This window comes from Jatropha curcas, chromosome 1, assembly GCF_041381405.1.
Source record: "Jatropha curcas cultivar XTBG-Jc1 chromosome 1, XTBG_Jcur_1.0, whole genome shotgun sequence".
In the NCBI taxonomy this organism is placed as follows: Eukaryota; Viridiplantae; Streptophyta; class Magnoliopsida; order Malpighiales; family Euphorbiaceae; genus Jatropha; species Jatropha curcas.
The window spans coordinates 27865685-27882183 of record NC_143151.1 but is presented as its reverse complement, the minus strand read 5'-3'; the positions used below and the strand labels follow the sequence as shown (position 1 = coordinate 27882183).

The following is a 16499-nucleotide window of genomic DNA, read 5'->3' as shown; positions in this document are numbered from 1 at the left end:
TTTTTATAGTACATCCCGTTCATAATACTTATTACATTTAAGAAAATAATTTGATTCCAAAAAATAATAAATATTTTTTCATGTTTACCTTTTGTATATAACCAATCATCGTTACTTCAATTTAATGGTTTTCTTAGAGTTAATATTAAATTAAGGGTAATATAGTCAATTTGTTATAATTTAAACAAATTTAATGATTTTCTTGAGTAGCTTATTATGGAACAGAGATAGTATATGAAAAGTCCCTCTTAATGGAGGGATTGTGAGCTACATAGCAAGGAGTAGCCCAAATAACATTTTTACCAAATTTGTGATAAGTTTTGTAGGTAAATAGTATTCTAACTCAAGACCTCTCACTCTCGCATCTTCTACGAGAGATAAAAATATTAATCAGACCACATCGGATTGACAGTATTTATAGGTAGTTAGTCATCGGTTTAGGGTGAAATCGAATAATGAAGGTGAAGTTTTAATTGGATTTTAGACTAATTTAATTTATAAATTATAATTATCACATATTTTTTCTTTTTATGAGTAATTTAATTTCCTTTATTAATATGTCATGAAAAAACTTATTCAAACAACTAACTTAAGTCAATAGACTTTCAATACACTTAAATCTAGCCTAAAAAAGTTAAGTGAAAAAACCTAGAAAAAAATATAGAGAAACAAATCAAAAAGCACAAATCACAGTATTTCTCTTTGAGATATCCCACCCATTTCAATCCCATTTCTATTCCCATATTAGATGGTCGTCATAAAAGAAATTTATTTTGATATTTCTTTCAAATTATAGTAAAGTCCTTTTTTTTTTTTGTATTATTTTATTTACTTAATTAATAAATATTATTTTTATATTGTTAAACTACTTTGTGCTTTGCCAATTTTGCTTTCCTCCGTCAAAACGTGTCAATGGCCTCCAATGAATTAATAAAGAACATTGAAAACTAAAATTGAATACCTTGATTCCTCTCTCACCCACTATAGTATATAACAAATCAATAAAAATACTTCAACACTCCGGCTTTTGTCATGTTTCATACATCACACTTGGATAAAATGTCACATTCATGGAATGTTAACCCTTTTTTATTATTTATCTATCATTAAATACTTTCATCTTCATATAATATCCATAAAGCTAGAGAAGCTTCTGCACACATTAAAGAAAAGAAAAAAAAAGTCAACAGTATTTTTTTTTTTCTGTAAGAACAGGCAAGAGGCTAACCAACAAAGGGTGAAGAAGAAGATTTTGAATTATGATCAACTCTGAAATTGCTAATTATTCCATAAACTTGACAAATTATGTAGTGTTTTCTTTATTATAATTGAGCACTAGTAGAATCATCTACTGGATGCCAGTGCCTGTTGTAGAACCACATTTTATCAGCTTCCACTGCATATCCATCCTGATTACGGTGCCAACTGTAGTATGCGTGGGTTCGGTTTTTAATGTCAAAAATGGCATGACCGAAACTGGCCTCTCGATAGGCCGAGTATTCTGGCTGTGGCTCTGTCATGCTGCATTACAAAAGAAGACATTGTACTAAAGTAAACTATGCTGATAAATAGAAAGAAATATCAAGAACAGTAGTACTGATCAGTACTCGACAATCTTACTTAGTTGCCAATCCTTCGAGATTTCCTCCATCGCCGATGGTAATGTATACTGGGGCAGATTGATCTTCTATTGGAGTGCATTTTCCATTTACAATGTTGTATGCAACATTAGATATGCGTTCCTGAGAGGACAATAAATTTGAAGGTTGAATAAACAAATGATGCCCAGAGAAGTACTTGCTTCAAATAGGATTCACAATCTCAAAAGTTCTTTCGGGTTTGAAACAATTCAGAAAATTCTTTTGCAGCAATTTGAACAGATTAAAGAATTTTGCATTTGATTTGTACTTCAAATGAAACTTCTTGAAGCAACACCGCCAAAACTTTAACAATAGTTTGGGGTTTCAGAAAGTCAAAATAGACAAACTATTAACTACAAGTGTGCAGAAAATTAGAGAACATTTCAGTGATATCTATCGCTTATAAACCAGATAACAAAAGGGATAAGTTACACTTACAGATCGTTCATAGGCGTGAACATGACCAGCAAAAACAACATCAACTTTGTACTGAACAAACCACGGCTCATACATTACTCTCATGGTCTCTCCTTCCATATAATGATAGTTGTAGCTGTTGTACCATGGAGAATGCATAAGAACAATTAACCATGGTGTCTCTGTCCTGTTAACTTTTGGCAGCTCTTCTTCAAGCCATATATATTGAGGAGTGTATTTACCTAAAACATGAAATGAATGTGTTAGCACTCATTAAAAAAGCATTTTTCCGCTAAAGTACCCATTCAGCCTATACAAATTTGCACTAGACAATTATATGAATATAATTCTGCTGCATATAGATGTGCACAAGTACTATTTTCTTTGTGCTTTCAGAGTATGGAGAAGAATTACATGTTCATACCATATGCTGAATATGAAGACAAGACAATAATATATGCCGAAGCCCTCTTGATCGAATACCAAAGGGGAGCACTACTGCCTGATGCTCTATAAGGGACACGATAGCGGCGAGTAAAAGGCTTAAAAGGTATAGTTTCACCCTGCAAACATAATACATTCTTTTGTTAGTTTTTAATTTTTATAAAGACCTATAATTTGAAGGTTCGTATGAATACTTCTTCCAATAACCTGTTTCATTTAGCAAATATACATATATTAGCATGCACTACAACCACATAAGACAGTAAGAGTATTGTCTGCAATTGTGGAGCTAAAATTGGAAAGGCTTTAGATGTCTCTTAAATAAAGATTTTACACTTGACTATATTATAAACCATGCAAACATATGCTTACAATTTCAGGGGCGAAATCAATCTCGTGATTTCCTGCAGTCCATATCCATGGTTGATAAGCAGTACTTCTCTCAGTAAACCTTCCCCATGTATCCCACCTTACATTGTCATGATTGGGGTAGTTATCGGCATAAGAGAGGTCTCCAACAAATAACACTGTCTGCCCCTTTTGTGGGTTCCTTTCATAGTGAGTTAGTGTTCTGTTTGAATCAAAACTCTGACCAAGATCCCCTGCAAAAAATTTCAGATGGCAATGATATAAGCACGTGTATACATATCAAACCCTGTCTGCACCTATACCCACATGCTTATAGACTAATATAAAGGATTCTTGAAAATTCCTTGCCAAAGAGACTCTAAACCAGAGTTTATCATTCAGTCTCAATTTCAGCAACTACATACCTATGAGACCAAATGTATAGGGCACATCAGGACCAACTGCAGGAGGAGTTGTAAACCAGAATTGCCGTGTAGTATCATGAAGCCCAACCAAATAGTAATATTTGGTGTTATACTGCCAAAAGAAATATTGGATATTAATAAAAATCATAATCTATGATGCATGGACTTAGCTATGAACAGAGTGAAATGGAACAAAGAATTCATTAGACTCCAACTAGTGTGGGATTAAAGCTTAATTATTGTTGTTGTTTTAACAAAAATCATAATCTATTTCAAATTCAATTCGACAAAGAAAATTATTTCAATTAAAAATTAAAATTCCAATTTTGAAAAAATAGGACAATGAACAGATTAATTATTGGTATCAAAACAATCCAAAATTCTACCTCCAAGTTTCTGATGGTGCAGTGATGAATATAACCAGAGGTGTAATTGTAGAATCTGTAGGTATTATATTTGCCCTTAGCTATCTTCTTATTTGTGCTATTTTCACTCCAATAAAGCACATTACTGGATCCTGGTTCATCAGTAACCCATGATACTATCACAGCCTTCCCATCATGATCTCCTTGTGTTATGTGAACCTTTGAATTCAAAGCCACCCAAATATCAATAAGTTAAACAAATATCAAATCACATCCACCATTGCTTTTTTAATAGAAAAACCACCAAAATTTCTTCAAATACTTAAAAAATTAAAACTTTTTCATTAGTAATTAACCCACAAACCCCACCCGCCATTCCTTCAGTACTTTTTCAGTTTTTCTTTTTGAAAAGAGCCGCCAAAATTTATTCACAAAACCCAAATAGAAAAAAAAATTAAAGAAGGCAGGTCACTGAATAACTTAAAATTGAAAAGACCAAGAAATGGAGCAGATATCAAGAGGAAAACAGAGAAACAGACCTGCTGAGGAGCATTGTCGCCAGAAGGGACACGAAAGACATCGCTATCAAGAGGCATATCAACAGTTTTCTCCACAGGCCTAACAAAACTGCTGGTTTTGCCTCCATTGCACAACACAGCCACATTCAAGACTAAACCAAAAAGAAAAAGAAAAAAGAAAGAAAAAGAAGAAGAACTCATCTTCGATTCAGAGCTCAGAAACCCCAAGTTGGAAGCTTTACGCTCTCTTAACTTTCATGAAAAGATAATTCTTGTGTACTAAAAGATATAAAAAATGGTCGGTAGCATATAATACGGGGAATATTCAGGAATTTGCCAAAAATGCGGATTATAAGTCAATTAAAACTATAAAAAAGTATGATTCCCTGAAAACGGAGAAAAATACTAAACGGCCTATTTGATTTGCAGTTCGAGCTAAACGGCCAGTAATTTGATAACCACTAGCAATGAGAAATGAGAAGAGAATGTGAATGTGTGTATCATATATTGGAGGAGCAATTGTTGTTTTCGAGGAAATAAAAAGTCGAACTTGACGTATAGAAATGCTTGCCTCGCGGACGAATCGAGTAATAATAACAAAGCAGACATGGACGTGGAGACGTATATAGCAAGGAGATCCGTTGACTTGTAGGCAGTGCTTTTCAGACTTGCAAAATTAAGATTTAGAAGGGCTTTTATTTGAATATTATCCACACTTTAAATGTGGAGATACATATATATAAATAAAAACAAAACTAAAAAATTATACAAATAATATGGTAATTTTTATTCTAGTGTTTGAAAAATATGATATGATTAATTGTTTCTAACCAAATATAATCCCCTCCATGTTATTTAAAAAAAGATAATTAAAAATAAAACAAATAAATAGTCATTTTTAATTATTAATTGTTCAAATATTTTAATTAAATATACTTAAATTAAAATTTTAAAATCCCCCATTTATTATTTAAATTTGTTCTTGAATCAAGACCTGTTCAAGAAAATTAGTTGTTTTAACCATTGTTTTGGGAACCGGACCGGTTAGTGAACTAGTAAAGGTAGGAGTTTATTGAACCGGAAGGTTTAACCGGATTGGATATGGTTTAACTGAATTTTTATATATAATATTTTTAAATATATTTATTAAATAAAATTGAAGTATAAGAAAAAAACTTTGATATCAAACAAAAAATATTTTCAAAAAATTTAGCTTTTATAAAAAGAATTAAAAAATAGTAAATAATTTTAAACAAACAAATAAAATATGACGAAATTTAATATAAAAAATAATTAATTATAATAAAATATAATATTAATTTTAACATTTGGGTTTAAAGTTGGAAATTTTAATTGTTTTAATTAATATAATAGCACTTTGGATTTATAAATAAAGAGGTCTAAAACAATAAATCAGTGGAACTAATTTTTAAGAGGCCCAAATTTTTAAAAGGCCATAATTTGAGAAAAAAACACAAATTTTGAATTGAATTGGTTTTTAACCGGTCTGATTTTTAGCCAGTTTTTACCGGTTTAGACTGGTTTTTAAAGGTGCTCGATTTCTTATGTAAATTGGACCGAACCACTGTTCGATTTTTAATTAAACCGATTACACTAACTAGTCCAGTCCAATTTTCTAAACCATAGTTTAACGGCTGTTAACTATTTTTTTAGCTATGTATAATATCAATTTGAAAAATTATTATTACGTTCCTGTATCATGAGAAAACTAATCACTCCATATCCTCGTTTTTTAGAGGAATTTTTTTTTCTTTTCACAAGATATTCAACGTAAAAGTTTCAAAAATTGAGCAAGTACTAAACAACTGAAGGAATCAAAGATTAGAAATGAAATGGTCTATCTTTTAAAATGTAGGAATGGAGTAATTAATTGTAGCATAATATAGAAATGTAAATAGTAAAATTTTAATTGTCAATCAAGTGGTGGTCTGATTAGTCTTCTTACGAGTTTGAGTCATCTCAACCACAGTTATTTTTACCAATTTGGTGAGTCAAAGGAGAGTTACTTAACCATGTTGTATAGTCCACAATATTATTTCGATCCATCAAGACCTCCAAAAACTTTCATATATATATGCATATGTATTCCATGGTGAATAACTAAATATATAGAAATATGATTTTTTTTAATAATTTAAAATTAGAAAAGCGAAAGTAGCTATTCTATCCTCATTTAGATGTCAAAATTGACTGAAATTATATTCGAGAATGTGCAATCTAGAAATTTTCTTTAATTATTCTTATTAAATTTGTAAAAATTTATATTAATAGTTTAGTTTCTTACTTTTTATGTCCTAAAAAGACTTATTAGACCACATTCAATTAACCTCTCTAAATTCTTTTTTGTCCATCTAGAAATGTCTTGTTGGCGCCTAACTTTGATCCACGGCAGGCTTCAAATGGAAATAAAATAACATACTCCACCTAAGTTCTTTACGGTAAAATTAATTATTTTGGTAGTTGTTAGCTATTTTAATAGCATTTAACTATTAATTATTTGAATAGTTTTTCATAAAATGCTAAAAGCGAAATGTTACATAACCTAACTTTTTATAAAATGATACATTAATCTCTAAAAACTACTATCTTTATTTTATAATACTTATCCCATTTAGAATTTCACGTTACTTAAAAAAACTATTAAATTTGTCTAAATTATAATAAATTATTGAGTAAAATTGACTATATTATCATTAATTAAATACTAATTCTCTAAGAAAATTATTAATTGAAACAATAATTATTGGTCATTTATAAAAAGGTAAATATGAAAAAAAATATTTATTACTCCTCGAAATCACAAGTGTGACAAGTATTTTGACACAAACTATTTTTTCAAATATGACAAATATTATAGAACGAAGGTAATGATTCAAACGGTATATTACCGTACACAATAAAAAATAGCGTTTTGATTAAAAGCTATTAACAAACATAGCATTTATGAGCCCAACAAATTAAGTTTGAATGGTCAAGATATACAATTAATCTGTTGGCTCATGTTTTAATAATATTATTAGGTATTGGAAACTTGAGAGATTGATGAGATTTTTCTAACTGCTTACAAAAAATTAAATCAGTATAATTTTACAAATTAACTGAATTATCATTAAATTGATTAATGTTTAATTTGCCGTTTAAATTTGAAGATGATTTACAGTTTGCTCAAAAATCTATTTTTTTTTTTTATAATTACCATTATCCCAAATTTGCATCAAATGATCAAAAGTCCAATTTCCATCAAAAATAAAATAAAACAATAACTTTATATATTTTTAACTAATAAAATTTATTAGCTAAGATTATTAAATTTTTTTGGATTTTTTTATATATTTTTTTTAAACTAAACATTTTTTGTTAATTAAAAATATTAAGCTATTTTCATAAAGGTTAGGTTTTTGATCATTTGGTGCAAAGTAGGGGTAATAGTTAGTATATAAAAAGTTGAATTTTTTTAAACAAAGTAAACAACAAAAAAAACTATCTTAGAAAACTAATACCACAAGCATCAGCTCAAATAATTAAAATATAAAAAAGCAGGACATGAATCCCAAACAACTAAAGAGGAAGAGATAGAATACCTCAATCTAATCAAATAATCAATTGCAAAATTTGATTGTCAAAAAACATGATGGAGAAAAAACTCCCAATCACGAGCCAATAAACTCTTAATATCCATGATGAGAACCACAAACAGATGAGACGACACAAAATTCGATTGTATTAATCGTACCGCTTCTAAACAATCAAACTCCACAATTATCTTCTAAAAGCCACGATCCCAAGCAAAAACAAGACCAATCCTAATAGTAGTCGATTCACCTGCTAAAATCATAGAATGACCAATATTAATAAGAAAACGACCTAGCCATTTCCCCTTGAAATCCCGAAAGAAACCACCCTACTAGAAAAATTAGGATTAGTAACGCTGCTACCATCACAATTTAACTTTACTCAACCCTCGTGAGAAACAATCCATACAACAATAATCTGTCTGCGAATACTAACAGAAGAAGTAATAGAAGATTTAACAATATCCATAAACAAGAGATTCATTTTGAAAAGCAAATAAATTTCTCGCCTTCAAGCCCATCAAATAGAAGTTAGAAACAAATAATGCCAAGAAATACCAAAAGAACCCGGTACATAACAAGACAAAGTAAACCACAACCACATATCCAAATCGGGCAAACCAAAAAAATTAGACGGGGATTCCCATTGTTGCCACCGTTCCGAAAAGAATTTGTAGAAGTAAATTAAGGGATTATTGTAAGATAACAACTATTGAAATGCTAAATAAAAGTATTTACTATGGTAATAACAATAATTGCTTCAGCAATAACGCGATCCAAAAAGAACCATTGTTGTTTAGGTTAGAAAGTCAATGCAATGAAAAGTCAAAGATTATACATGATGCTAAATCAAAAAGAAGCCATTCTTGGACCATCTAAATTATTCCCACATTGGATGGTGTTGGACTATAAGTGTAACAAAGGTCTAGAAAGAAGCATCCTATTCCTATATCTCAAATTCTTTCGTCTATCAATAATATTTATTTCTTTCTTTATTCATTTTTTAATATTTTATTTTGGGCGACTTGGTGACCCATGTATTCCTTATATTATTATATATAGAAAAGAATTTCCATTTTTAAAATCTTAAAATATAATTTTCAAATATATGAATTATGTGTAATATTTATTTTTTTAGGAAAATGTGTAATATTTATTCTTCTTTTTTAAAAACTAAATTGAATAAAAATGTAAATTGACGTAAAATTATTGTTAATGATATTATATGTACATATTATTCAATCGTGTATCACTCATGGTTGAACATCTCATGGTTGAAAAGCCTCCGCATATACATATTAAATTAATACATAAATTTTACCTTATACTTTTCTTTTAAAAAAAATTATATCACCTTAAACTTTGCGAAAAAATTTATTATATTACTAATCTCAGGAAATTTTAGCAACATTATATAAGTTTTTATAGTAACAATGACAATCTTTATAATTTTTTATTTTCATATGTGAATAGTGAGTTGGTGTGTGGTTAGTATAATTTTTAGAATAATAAATGTTTTGTATTTTTAATTATTCATAAAGTATTTAATCGATTTAATTTTATAAGTTAAAACATTTAATAGAATGATTTTGAAAGTGTTTAATATGTTCAATTTTTATAAATAGAAATATATCTTTTTTTTTATTTTATAAGATTTTTCCGCGAAAAGTATAAATGTGAATTTATTCATTTAGCCAAGGGCCGAGCAAATAACTTGATTCCAAAGAATAATAAATATTTTTTCGTGTTTACCTTTTGTATATAACCAATCATCATTACTTCAATTTAATGGTTTTCTTAGAGTTAATATTAAATTAATGGGTAATATAGTCAATTTGTTGTAATTTAAACAAATTTAATGATTTTCTTGAGTAACGTATTATGGAACAGAGGTAGTATATGAGAAGTCCCTCTCAATGGAGGGATTGTGAGCTACACAGCAAGGAGTAGCCCAAATAATATTTTTACCAAATTTGTGATAAGTTTTGTAGATAAACAGGATTCGAACTCAATCCTCTAACTTCCTACATCTTCTACGACAGATAAAAATATTAATCAGACTACACCAGATTGACAGTATTTATAGATAGTTAGTCATCAGTTTAGGGTGAAATCGAATAATGAAGTTGAAGTTTTAATTGGATTTTAGATTAATTTAATTTATAAATTATCATTATCGCGTATTTTTTCTTTTTATGAGTAATTTAATTTCCTTTATTAATATGTCATGAAAAAACTTATTCGAGCAACTAACTTAAGTCAATAGACTTTTCAATACACTCAAATCTAGCCTAAAAAAGTTAAGCGAAAAAACATAGAAAAAAATGTAGAGAAACAAATCAAAAAGCACGTATTTCTCTTTGAGATATCCCACCCATTTCTATTCCTATATTAGATGTTCGTCCTAAAAGACATTTATTTTGATATTTCTTTCAAATTATAGTAAAGTCTTATTTTTTTTATTATTTTATTTACTTAATTAATAAATATTATTTTTATATTGTTAAACTACTTTGTGCTTTGCCAATTTTGCTTTCCTCTGTCAAAACGTGTCAATGGCCTCCAATGAATTAATAAAAAAGAACATTGAAAACTAAAATTGAATACCTTGATTCCTAGCTCACCCACTATAGTAAATAACAAATCAATAAAAATACTTCAACACTCCGCCTTTTGTCATATGTTTCATACATTACACTTGGATAAAATGTCATCTTCATGGAATGTTAACCCTTTTTTATTATTTATCTATCATTAAATACTTTCATCTTCATATAATATCCATAAAGCTAGAGAAGCTTCTGCACACATTAAAGAAAAAAAAAAACAAGTCAACAGTATTTTTTTTTTTTTTTCTGTAAGAACAGGCAAGAGGCTAACCAACAAAGGGTGAAGAAGATTTTGAATTATGATCAACTATGAAATCGCTATATTATTCCATAAATTATGTAGTGTTTTCTTTATTATAATTGAGCACTTGTAGAATCATCTACTGGATGCCAGTGCCTGTTGTAGAACCACATTTTATCAGCTTCCACTGCATATCCATCCTGATTACGGTGCCAACTGTAGTATGCGTGGGTTCGGTTTTTAATGTCAAAAATGGCATGACCGAAACTGGCCTCCCTATAGGCCGAGTATTCTGGCTGTGGCTCTGTCATGCTGCATTACAAAAGAAGACATTGTACTAAAGTAAACTATGCTGACAAATAGAAAGAAATATCAAGAACATTAGTACTGATCAGTACTCGACAATCTTACTTAGTTGCCAATCCTTCGAGATTTCCTCCATCGCCGATGGTAATGTATACTGGGGCAGATTGATCTTCTACTGGAGTGCATTTTCCATTTACAATGTTGTATGCAACATTAGATATGCGTTCCTGAGAGGACAATAAATTTGAAGGTTGAATAAACAAATGATGCCCAGAGAAGTACTTGCTTCAAATAGGATTCAAAATCTCAAAGTTCTTTCGGGTTTGAAACAATTCAGAAAATTCTTTTGCAGCAATTTGAACAGATTGAAGAATTTTGTATTTGATTTGTACTTTAAATGAAACTTCTTGAAGCAACACCACCAAAACTTTAACAATAGTTTGGGGTTTCAGAAAGTCAAAATAGACAAACTATTAACTACAAGTGTGCAGAAAATTAGAGAACATTTCAGTGATATCTATCGCTTATAAACCAGATAACAAAAGGGATAAGTTACACTTACAGATCGTTCATAGGCGTGAACATGACCAGCAAAAACAACATCAACTTTGTACTGAACAAACCACGGCTCATACATTACTCTCATGGTCTCTCCTTCCATATAATGATAGTTGTAGCTGTTGTACCATGGAGAATGCATAAGAACAATTAACCATGGTGTCTCTGTCCTGTTAACTTTTGGCAGCTCTTCTTCAAGCCATATATATTGAGGAGTGTATTTACCTAAAACATGAAATGAATGTGTTAGCACTCATTAAAAAAGTTAGCATTTTTCCGTTAAAGTACCCATTCAGCCTATATAAATTTCCACTAGACAATTATATGAATATAATTCTGCTGCATATACATGTGCACAAGTACTCTTTTCTTTGTGCTTTCAGAGTATGGAGAAGAATTACATGTTCATACCATATGCCGAATATGAAGACAAGACAATAATATATGCCGAAGCCCTCTTGATCGAATACCAAAAGGGAGCACTACTGCCTGATGCTCTATAAGGGACACGATAGCGGCGAGTAAAAGGCTTAAAAGGTATAGTTTCACCCTGCAAACATAATACATTCTTTTGTTAGCTTTTTAATTTTTATAAAGACCTATAATTTGAAGGTTCGTATGAATACTTCTTCCAATAACCTGTTCTCATTTAGCAAATATACAGATATTAGCATGCACTACAACCACATAAGACAGTAAGAGTGTTGTCTGCAATTGTGGAGCTAAAATTGGAAAGGCTTCAGATGTCTCTTAAATAAAGATTTTACACTTGACTATATTATAAACCATGCAAATATATGCTTACAATTTCAGGGGCGAAATCAATCTCGTGATTTCCTGCAGTCCATATCCATGGTTGATAAGCAGTACTTCTCTCAGTAAACCTTCCCCATGTATCCCACCTTACATTGTCATGATTGGGGTACTTATCCGCATAAGAGAGGTCTCCAACAAATAACACTGTCTGCCCCTTTTGTGGGTTCCTTTCATAGTGAGTTAGTGTTCTGTTTGAATCAAAACTCTGACCAAGATCTCCTGCAAAAAATTTCAGATGGCAATGATATAAGCACATGTATACATATCAAACCCTGTCTGCACCTATACCCACATGCTCATAGACTAATATAAAGGATTCTTGAAAATTCCTTGCCAAAGAGACTGTAAACCAGAGTTTATCATTCAGTCTCAATTTCAGCAACTACATACCTATGAGACCAAATGTATAGGGCACATCAGGACCAACTGCAGGAGGAGTTGTAAACCAGAATTGCCGTGTAGTATTATGAAGCCCAACCAAATAGTAATACTTGGTGTTATACTGCCAAAAGAAATATTGGATATTAATAAAAATCATAATCTATGATGCATGGACTTCGCTATGAACAGAGTGAAATGGAACAAAGAATTCATTAGACAAAGAAAATCATAATCTATTTCAAATTCAATTCGACAAAGAAAATTATTTCAATTAAAAATTAAAATTCCAATTTTGAAAAAATAGGACAATGAACAGATTAATTATTGGTATCAAAACAATCCAAAATTCTACCTCCAAGTTTCTGATGGTGCAGTGATGAATATAACCAGAGTTGTAATTGTAGAATCTGTAGGTATTATATTTGCCCTTAGCTATCTTCTTATTTGTGCTATTTTCCCTCCAATAAAGCACATTACTGGATCCTGGTTCATCAGTAACCCATGATACTATCACAGCCTTCCCATCATGATCTCCTTGTGTTATGTGAACCTTTGAATTCAAAGCCACCCAAATATCAATAAATTAAACAAATATCAAATCACATCCACCATTGCTTTTTTAATAGCAATACCACCAAAATTTCTTCAAATACTTAAAAAATTAAAACTTTTTCATTAGTAATTAACCCACAAACCCCACCCGCCATTCCTTCAGTACTTTTCCAGTTTTTCTTTTTGAAAAGAGCCGCCAAAATTTATTCAAAAAACTAAAGTAAAAGTAATTAATTCACAAAACCCAAATAGAAAAAAAAAATTAAAGAAGGCAGGTCACTGAATAACTTAAAATTGAAAAGACCAAGAAATGGAGCAGATATCAAGAGGAAAACAGAGAAACAGACCTGCTGAGGAGCATTGTCGCCAGAAGGGACACGAAAGACATCGCTATCAAGAGGCATATCAACAGTTTTCTCCACAGGCCTAACAAAACTGCTGGTTTTGCCTCCATTGCACAACACAGCCACATTCAAGACTGAACCAAAAAGAAAAAGAAACGAGAAAGAAAAAGAAGAAGAACTCATCTTTGATTCAGAGCTCAGAAACCCCAAGTTGGAAGCTTTACGCTCTGTTAACTTTCATGAAAAGATAATTCTTGTGTACTAAAAGATATAAAAAATGGTCGGTAGCATATAATACGGGGAATATTCAGGAATTTGCCAAAAATGCGGATTATAAGTCAATTAAAACTATAAAAAAGTATGATTCCCTGAAAACGGAGAAAAATACTAAACGGCCTATTTGATTTGCAGTTCGAGCTAAACGGCCAGTAATTTGATAACCACTAGCAATGAGAAATGAGAAGAGAATGTGAATGTGTGTATCATATATTGGAGGAGCAATTGTTGTTTTCGAGGAAATAAAAAGTCGAACTTGACGTATAGAAATGCTTGCCTCGCGGACGAATCGAGTAATAATAACAAAGCAGACATGGACGTGGAGACGTATATAGCAAGGAGATCCGTTGACTTGTAGGCAGTGCTTTTCAGACTTGCAAAATTAAGATTTAGAAGGGCTTTTATTTGAATATTATCCACACTTTTAAATGTGGAGATACATATATATAAATAAATTATATATCGTAATTATACAAATAATATGGTAATTTTTATTCTAGTGTTTGAAAAATATGATATGATTAATTGTTTCTAACCAAATAAAGATAATCAAATATAATCCCCTCAATGTTATTTAAAAAAAAAGATAATTAAAAATAAAATAAATAAATAATCATTTTTAATGATTAATTGTTCAAATATTTTAATTAAATATACTTAAATTAAAATTTTAAAATCCACCATTTATTATTTAAATTTGTTCTCGAATCACGACCTATTTAGGAAAATTGGTTGTTTTAACCATTATTCTGCAAACCGGACCGGTTAGTGAATCATTAAAGGTAGGAGTTTATTGAACCAGAAGGTTTATTCGGACTCAATACGGTTTAACTGGATTTTTATATATAATATTTTTAAACATATTTATTAAATAAAATTGAAAGTATAGGAAAAAAAACTTTGATATCAAATAAAAAAATATTCTTAAATTTGGCTTTATAAAAAGAATTAAAAAATTAGTAAATAATTTTAAATAAAAAATAAAATATGACAAATTTTAATATAAAAAACAATTAATTATAATAAAATATAATATTAATTTTAATATTTGGGTTTAAAGTTGAAAATTTTAATTGTTTTAATTAATATAATAGGACTTTGGATTTATAAATAAAGAGGTCTAAAACAATAAATCAGTGAAACTAATTTTTAAAAGGCCCAAATTTTTAAAAAGCCATAATTTGAGAAAAAAAACACAAATTTTGAATCGAATTGGTTTTTAACCGGTCTGATTTTTGGCCGGTTTTACCGGTTTAGATTGGTTTTTAAAAGGTGCTCAGTTGTTTATGTAAATTGGACCGAATTACTGTTCGATTTTTGATTAAACCGGTTAAACTAACTGGTCCGTCCAATTTTTAAACCATAGTTTAACGGCTGTTAACTGTTTTTTTACCTCTGTATAATATCAATTTGAAACATTATTATTACGTTCCTATATTATGAGAAAACTAATCACTCTATATTAGCTTTTTTTTAGAGGCATTTTTTTTTTCTTTTCACGAGATATTCAACGTAAAAAATTCAAAAATGAAAGCAAGGACTAAAGAACTGAAGGAATCAAAGATTAGAAATGAAATGGTCTATCTTTTAAAATGTAGGAATGGAGTAATTAATTTTAGCATAATATAGAAATATAAATAGTAATTTTAATTGTTAATCAAGTGGTGATCTGATTAGTCTTCTTACGAGTTTGAGTCATCTCAATCACAGTTATTTTCATCAATTTGGTGAGTCAAATGAGAGTTACTTAACCATATTGTGTAGCCCACAATATTATTTTGGTCCATCAAGACCTCCAAAAACTTTCATATATATGCATATGTATTCCATGGTGAATAACTAAATATATAGAAATATGATTTTTTTTTTAATAATTCAAAATTAGAAAAGTGAAAGTAGCTATTCTATCCACATTTAGATGTCAAAATTGACTGAAATTATATTCTAGAATGTGCAAACTAGAAATTTTCTTTAATTATTCTTATTAAATTTGTAAAAATTTATATTAATAGTTTAGTTTCTTACTTTTTATGTCCTAAAAAGACTTATTAGACCACATTCAATTAACCTCTCTAAATTCTTTTTTGTCCATCTAGAAATGTCTTGTTGGCGCCTAACTTTGATCCACGGCAGGCTTCAAATGGAAATAAAATAACATACTCCACCTAAAGTCTCTATGGTAAAATTAATTATTTTGGTAGTTGTTAGCTATTTTAGTAGCATTTAGCTATTAATTATTTGAGTAATTTTTCATAAAATGCTAAAAGCAAAATGTTACATAGCCTAACTTTTTATAAAACGATATATTAACCTCTAAAAACTACTGTCTTTATTTTATAATACTTATCGCATTTGGAATTTTACGTCCCTCAAGAAAACTATTAAATTTGTCTAAATTATAATAAATTATTGGGTACAATTGACTATATTACGATTAATTAAATACTAATTCTCTGAAAAAACTATTAAATTGAAACAATAATTATTGGTCATTTACAAAAAGGTAAATATGAAAAAAAAAATTATTTATTACTCCTTGAAATCACAAATGTGACAAGTATTTCAGAACAAACTATTTTCTCAAATGTGATAAATATTATAGAACGAAGATAATGATTCAAACGGTATATTACCGCAAACTATAAAAAATAGCGTTTTAATTAAAA

At 29.6% G+C, this 16499-nt stretch overlaps 2 protein-coding genes across 2 annotated transcripts; both read right to left on the bottom strand.

The window, feature by feature from the left end:
* Positions 1-1233: 1233 nt before the first annotated feature.
* On the bottom strand, positions 1234-4752 carry LOC149499291 (purple acid phosphatase 2-like). The gene is made up of 8 exons (XM_089726854.1): positions 4179-4752; positions 3661-3858; positions 3275-3386; positions 2874-3103; positions 2482-2620; positions 2079-2299; positions 1621-1742; positions 1234-1521 (listed from the first exon to the last, which is right to left on the bottom strand). Exons 1-8 carry the CDS (start codon positions 4356-4358, stop codon positions 1323-1325), a joined length of 1401 nt encoding a protein of 466 aa, XP_089582980.1. The 5' UTR covers positions 4359-4752; the 3' UTR covers positions 1234-1322.
* Positions 4753-10465: 5713 nt separating this feature from the next.
* Positions 10466-14140, bottom strand: LOC105630112 (purple acid phosphatase 2). Its single transcript, XM_089725648.1, has 8 exons — positions 13561-14140; positions 13014-13211; positions 12671-12782; positions 12270-12499; positions 11876-12014; positions 11469-11689; positions 11012-11133; positions 10466-10912 (listed from the first exon to the last, which is right to left on the bottom strand). The coding sequence occupies exons 1-8, from the start codon at positions 13738-13740 to the stop codon at positions 10714-10716; spliced, it is 1401 nt and encodes a 466-aa protein (XP_089581774.1). The 5' UTR covers positions 13741-14140; the 3' UTR covers positions 10466-10713.
* Positions 14141-16499: the final 2359 nt, after the last annotated feature.

Excerpts from the sequence above, each read along its gene's own strand:
- LOC149499291 (XM_089726854.1), bottom strand. The coding sequence starts at position 4,358 with ATGAGTTCTTCTTCTTTTTCTTTCTTTTTTCTTTTTCTTTTTGGTTTA. Across the intron at positions 2,300-2,481 it reads GTCTTCATATTCAGCATATG|GTAAATACACTCCTCAATAT; the intron begins GTATGAACATGT and ends TTCATGTTTTAG. Across the intron at positions 1,743-2,078 it reads TTCACGCCTATGAACGATCT|GAACGCATATCTAATGTTGC; the intron begins GTAAGTGTAACT and ends TTGTCCTCTCAG.
- LOC105630112 (XM_089725648.1), bottom strand. The coding sequence starts at position 13,740 with ATGAGTTCTTCTTCTTTTTCTTTCTCGTTTCTTTTTCTTTTTGGTTCA. Across the intron at positions 11,690-11,875 it reads GTCTTCATATTCGGCATATG|GTAAATACACTCCTCAATAT; the intron begins GTATGAACATGT and ends TTCATGTTTTAG. Across the intron at positions 11,134-11,468 it reads TTCACGCCTATGAACGATCT|GAACGCATATCTAATGTTGC; the intron begins GTAAGTGTAACT and ends TTGTCCTCTCAG.